Genomic DNA, 6,424 nt, shown 5'->3' with positions numbered 1-6,424 from the left:
GGAATAGGTGCATGTAATAAATATCAATGTAATTTGGTGTATCCATGCAGCGGACAAGGAACGGGAGTTGTGGCTTAGGGAGGCGATGTTCGCTTGGATCGCCGGTGTTCAAGCGGCCAACAAGGTGTGAGGCTCTTTCCTCGTTAAGGCGTGTTGGCGGATGTGCATTTGGAAGCAATTTAGAAGATGGCAGAAAGGCGATTTCATCAGCTAGTGATCTGCATCGTGGTGGAGGCGGGAGAGGAGGAGAGGAGGCAGATGGGGCCGGAGCCTCCACCCCAGGTGGGTGAGGTGGATCGTTCAGCTATTTTGGAAAGCGGATGTCTGATTCTAGAGCGGACGGTGCGCGGTCCTTCTTTTCAGAGACCATCACATTGTTGGACTTGTCGGTTTTATCTTCCGTAGTTTTGCCTGTGCCCCGCCGCCTTATGGTTAATTTGTCACCATCGATAGTACTCAAAGTCTAGCTAAATGTTTTGAAGTTTAAATGCATGCATCTAATAATGGATATCATTGTCATGTGATGTACTGCAATTTTAGTATATGGATGCATGTATGAATGTGATACATCAATTTATCTATGTAATACATATGTATGTGCCAATATTAATGTGTTGTAATGTGTAAACCACTAGCACAACGACACTTTCTGGCATGTGAGGCTAATGGTGGGTGCCCTGCTTGCCACTGGTAGTCTTTTTGCGTCCATCACTAGTAGGCATTCCTGCAGTAGTGAATTTTGATTTATTCACTTGTTGGTGTTGAGCAATCAGGGCCGGTCCCAAGATTTTGGAGGCCCGGGGCGAAACTATAACCCGGGGCCTCTTAATAAATATATCAAATTATAACCCCAAACATAAATTTCAATAATGTCTATCACTAATTGTGTCTCATCAAGCAATTACCAATGGTCAAATTACAATAAAATGAAGAAGCAATATTGGTCATCATTTATAAATATTTTTCATTTTATCAATCATTTTATAATAAATACTTGTGAATCATCAAGGAAAAAGCGCACACATATGTTGAGAGTCGTTCCTTCTCAGATTCTCCTAATCGACTGATTATATTTCTTCCAAGTATCAAGCAGAAGGATCAAAGAGCAACCCCGACTCATAAATCTGAATAAATAATATCTATTGCTAAACCGTGTCCAATTAATCAATTGTCAATGGCCATATTGCAACAACAAAGAAGTAAATATTGACGTTTTACTCAAATAAATATTTATCAATCATCATGGCAAAACGGAGTGCATATGCTATTAGAGTCATACCTTCTTTGATTCTCTCTAATCTTCTAGTTATATTTCTTCCAATCATGAACGGGAAGGATCAAAGGCAATGGCCTGGAATCGATTTGCCATGGCAGTGCGCGATGCTGATGCGGTCTTCTCTCGGGGTTGAGAGCCGACAAATCTGCGATGGATGTCTCCAGCAGGGAGCTGTGGCATGGCCGCGTGGGGTAGGCCTTCGATCGGTGAATCCCAGAAAAATGAATCGGCGGCGCACGACCGGAGCGAGGATCAAGCGCCTAGCCTAGTAGGGTACGCACGGATTGATTTTCTTTAGGGGGTCGCAGGATTTGATGCATCAATCGCGCCGTGATGCGAAGCCTACTTCACGTGCGTACTGCGTTTCCCTTGACCAGGGCTGCTTCTACGTGCGTTCTGTTTTGGATGAGGCCCTTCTCCATGATATTACTGGGCTGCACAGCACGACCTGGGGCCCCCTCAGCTTCGGGGGCCCGGGGCGGCGGCCCCCTCTGCCCCCCTCAGGGCCGGCCCTGTGAGCAATGTATCCCTAGTTAATACTTAATTGTTGTATAACCGCCATAGAAAAATTGTGTATCTTAGGAGGGCAGAGAATCGAATATTTGCAAGAGGACTCCAGGATCCGAATAGGGCCATCTTTAGAAGAAAAAGGAGAAATAGTTTGAATAAGGGAGAACAATTCATGCCACAAAGAGAGCCCAGCTTGGGTTACATACCTTTGAAAAGTCAACTTCAAGTCAGTGCAATCCCAAGCATGGGCCAAGGTACAATCAGGCTCATTGCAAATAACAAAGAAATTTGAAAGCATGTTTTTAGAGAAAAAACTCCAAGCCAGATATCATGCCAAAAGATTATATTCACACCATTACTCGGAACCCATTTGTAAAAGGTCTTAGAAGTAGAAACAACCCATGTCACAATTTTCCAAAAAGGAGAGCCCAAACCACTTCTGGACGAGAGCAAATTAGGGTTGGAACTATTTATTTGAAGTTCAAGATTCTAGTTTATGTTTGTCCTGGCTAGAAAAAATATAGTTTGCCCCAAGAAACAAGAAGGGTGCTATTAAAGTCTAAGATTAGGAAACCGTAAGCTACCAAACAATTTATTCCTAGAAACCAAACCCCACCAAATGGTATTGACGGGAGTCACCTATATTACCGCAAGCGATACATTTGGGAGTAATAGAATTGATAACCCATTTTGGAAATTTAAGCATAGACATATCAAGTAAGCAGGTATACTGGTGATACATGATCGTAGAAAGGTGGGTTTGCCCCTATAAGACATATTTTTAACCTAGTCATCTAGATATATTCTTAATGAATCTGTCCATGACATGCTGCAGATCCTCTATTTTCAGCTTGTTAAAATGTAGGGGAACCCCCAAATTTTTGAAAGGAAATGAACCATTTTACAGCAGAAAAAAATGAGCATAGAAGTTTGCCTGCTCAGCATCCACATTAATAGTCAATATGTCACTTTTATGGAAGCTGGTTTTCATACCATAAAGGCTTTCCAAACAGGAAAGAATCCCTTTTAGGTTTCTGGCTTTATCCATAGACTTCTTAATGAAAAGGATGGTATACTAGAGGCTCACAATACCACCAAAATGACATGAGGTTACGTAAAAAAAATGACATGAGGATGAAGCGCAGAAACCGAATTATGGGAGCAACTTTTTCTAACATGAAGGTAACAAAATTACCATTTCAGGAAATATTTATCATTCTCGCTTGCTATTTATATACTTTGACACTTATGTGATTAATCCAACATTAACCGGACTTCTCGCAAAACTTTTGGCATTTACACCCAGCTTCACTATCAAGATTTCTCATAAAAGAATAATACATCTATATTTTTTTCTAAAAAATTCTCTCTCAACATAAAAGAATAATAGATCGCAAAAAAAAACATAAAAGAATAAAACTTTTGGCATTTACACCCAGCTTCACTATCCGTGACTTGTGTTACACCCCTACAGGATCTAGTTCAAATATGTACAATCTTCCATTTTGCTACTCTTACTCCTTTACAGCGGTCCTAACTAAGCTCTGTGATGATCAACACTATGCACCCCTTTCCTCGGTGTAACTTGATGCTCTTCGGTGACGTTGTAGCGCGGTGGTATAAGGCCCGATGGCACCATCCCGTTGCAGCAAAATGTCGGCGTGTATCGTTGAGTTTGGGAACTTTTGCCGGTGCCGATCTTGGTGGCTCTGCTGCTTGTCCTCTACAATCTTCTCAACCTTCATGTCAGCCTTCCACTCGTCACCAATAAGCTTTCCTTTGCTCCCAACGTTTTTCTCGGTATTTTCCACTACGACTGTGAACACGAATGGACCCACTTGTAGGTAGTCGTCCATCTTGAGTATGGGCTCTAGGGCCTGAACGACCTCTTTCATGGTGGGCCTCAACTTTGAGTTTTGGCTCAAGCATTTGTACGCCACTCGTGCGGCCAGTTCGGCCCCCTGGCACGAGTACTGGCATTCCAAAGCCGGATCCATGACCCGGTGCAGCTTGTCCTGCTTCTTGAGGTATGGCCTGGCATAGTCGACCAAGCTTTGCTCCCTGAAACGTCGAGCACGGTCAATGGACCGCCGACCCGATAATAGCTCGAGGAGCACCACGCCGAAGCTATAGACGTCGCTCTTGGCGGTCAGGTGCCCCGTCATGATGTACTCTGGTGCGGCATATCCATGTGTCCCCATGATACGTGTCGTGACATGGGTGGCGTCGCCGTTGGGCCCGCCCTTGGCGAGGCCGAAGTCTGACAGCTTGGCGGTATAGTCCTGAAATGCAAGAAGCAGATTAGGTTAGGCAAAGATAACTTGTGACAAACACAACTGGAGTGATATATGCATGTACTTAACATGACAACGTTCCTATCGTGCTAAGCTGTATCTGTCAGGCTGTTGCTTTGATACTGACATAATTGATTGTGGGTACAGATTTATTGATTGTGGGTAGGATTTATGTGAGAAATGGGCATCCAGGAACCTTCCAATTCCAAGTCCTAATCATGGCGCCGCTGGCTTTTCCAGCGAGGCCAGCTGTTTGAAACGGGTGTCAGACTTTGACATTCATCCGTCCACAAGTTGCTCTATTGCCAACTCGTGGTCAAGTCTCAAAAATGGTGAGATGATTGGATTAATCGGGCAGTTGAGTTGACTCACCGAGTCGAGCAAGATGTTGGACGCCTTGAGGTCGCGGAAGATGACCGGCGTGTCGGCGCCGTGGAGGAAGGCGAGGCCCTTGGCGGCGCCGACGGCGATCTTCATCCTCGTCATCCACGGCATGGGGCCGTCGATGCTTCTGAACAGGTGCTTCTCCAGGCTGCCGGTCCCCATGAACTCGTACGCCAGCATGCGGTGCTCCTCCTCGTAGCAGTACCCGACGAGCTTCACCAGGTTCTTGTGCCTCAGTTGCCCAAGGAAGAACACCTCCGCCTGCAGAATCAATCATGGAGAAGTTAGTTGGCGCAATAATGGAGGAGTTATTTGACAGCTCATGCATCCGTGCGTGCAAGTGCAACAATGGTGGAGTCAGTAGGTCGACTTACCAGCCACTCGTTATGGCCCTGCGAGCTGGAGTCGAGGTCAAGGTACTTGACGGCGACCGTCTGCGCCTCCAGGCCCGGCCGGAGCTCGGCGGCGAGCTGGCCCTTATACACGGGCCCGAAGCCGCCGCAGCCGAGGTACCTGGAGCGGGAGAAGCCGGCGGTGGCCGCCCTGAGCTCGGCGTAGGTGAAGGCGTGCAGGTTGGAACCCGACAGCGTCAGCGAGAGGTCCTCCGGCGTCAGCGTGCCCGTCGACCCCAGGCTGGACAGGGAGACCCTGGACGCCGTCGACGCGGACGACGACGGCAGCAGCGCCCTTCTGTCCCCTCTTCTCCTCCTCGGCGTGGAAGACGGCGACGGCCCTTCGTCGTCGGCATCGGCGGCAGCCCCCGCCCCTGCTCCTCCGACGCAGCAGAACATAGACCTCCACGTCTTTGGTGAAGCCATCGGTGACACGACCTCCGCGGTAATCGAAGATGGACCGCTCAATGCAAGAGCAAGAGACGGAAGAACTGGCAACGATCCTCTCGATGCAAAGTGGTTGGTTTCTTGGTTGAGCCTGTGAGTTGCGGTGTGAGGGTTTGAGGAGTTGAAGAGGAGATGGGGTTGGAGAGACTCGACTGGTTGACGACGAAGCATCGGTGGGCGACGGCGGGTATATAATGGCGGGCACGGGAGGGAACGGAATCGTGCGCGGTGTTGGCTTGCCTTGACCCTGTCGCGGGGCACGAAGAAGCCGCGACGCGCGGGCCTGCGAGCAGTAGCGAACAAAAAGCAGCAGACGAGTCGTTGAGCTTCCCGGGCTTGACTATTCACACCTTCCTCTCCTTTCCCTCGTACGGAACGGGCGGGGAGGGAGATGCCACGGGAGACCGGTAATCTGGAATCTGGTGCGTGGGCGCGTCACACCGCTTTACGTGCGTGACGCTGACCCGGCGCGCGACGGAACGGGTGGAAAACGTGAGGTTGCTTGAAGCGGGGCGCTCCGTGTCGATGCTGGCCGTGATTGACCGATCGGCGATGCAAATTAACTAGTGACAGATGTCAGGCCACGTGAAAACTCAACATATGCCGATCAGGCAGACAGCTGAATGTTTTAGTACGAGAGAAGATAGTACTTGCCTCTTCTAGCTAGGTCCATGTTCTTCTGCTAGTAAAATGGTTTTCAGCCAGCAGCGCTGTGTGACAGTGGAAGCCGGTAAGGAAGCCGCGAGCTGCTACCTGAAGCTGGTAGAGCGTGCAGCATCAAGCAGAATCTGGTTCCAGCAAATCTCGCCTCCCACCCACAGCAGAGCGGGTGCAACTTCCGGCCGGTTCTCGTGTTTATGCGCTGGTCGTTTTTCTGTTGATCCTTGCATGAATAATGACACGTGTGGTGGAGATTGGAGAATATTGAGTGACCAGATGATCGACAGGTTGGATGCAGAGATGCGTTGCACGCTCTGTGCTGATCGGCCGTACGTGCACAATACTCTTTTCTACGAATACAATTTTACAGGTCAAGGAGTGGCGAGCAACTTGTGTTGCTTGCTTCAGAGGCACTTGCATTATTGCATTATGATGTTTGTCTGTGACAGCCCCAGCCCATT

General features: G+C 48.3%; 1 protein-coding gene across 1 annotated transcript; it reads right to left on the bottom strand.

Moving 5' to 3' along the window:
• Positions 1 to 3,200: 3,200 nt before the first annotated feature.
• On the bottom strand, positions 3,201 to 5,519 carry LOC119324971 (probable serine/threonine-protein kinase PBL12). The gene is made up of 3 exons (XM_037598733.1): positions 4,839 to 5,519; positions 4,453 to 4,725; positions 3,201 to 4,068 (listed from the first exon to the last, which is right to left on the bottom strand). Exons 1-3 carry the CDS (start codon positions 5,472 to 5,474, stop codon positions 3,346 to 3,348), a joined length of 1,632 nt encoding a protein of 543 aa, XP_037454630.1. The 5' UTR covers positions 5,475 to 5,519; the 3' UTR covers positions 3,201 to 3,345.
• Positions 5,520 to 6,424: the final 905 nt, after the last annotated feature.

This window comes from Triticum dicoccoides, chromosome 1B (genome assembly GCF_002162155.2).
Source record: "Triticum dicoccoides isolate Atlit2015 ecotype Zavitan chromosome 1B, WEW_v2.0, whole genome shotgun sequence".
Lineage (NCBI taxonomy): Eukaryota > Viridiplantae > Streptophyta > Magnoliopsida > Poales > Poaceae > Triticum > Triticum dicoccoides.
Note: the sequence above shows the minus strand (reverse complement) of the source record. Positions and strands in the feature narration are given on the sequence as shown.

Coding starts and splice junctions, on each gene's coding strand:
- LOC119324971 (XM_037598733.1), bottom strand. CDS start 5,474: ATGCTTCGTCGTCAACCAGTCGAGTCTCTCCAACCCCATCTCCTCTTC. Junction 4,726..4,838: donor AGGGCCATAACGAGTGGCTG/GTAAGTCGACCT, acceptor TTGATTCTGCAG/GCGGAGGTGTTCTTCCTTGG. Junction 4,069..4,452: donor CCAACATCTTGCTCGACTCG/GTGAGTCAACTC, acceptor CTTGCATTTCAG/GACTATACCGCCAAGCTGTC.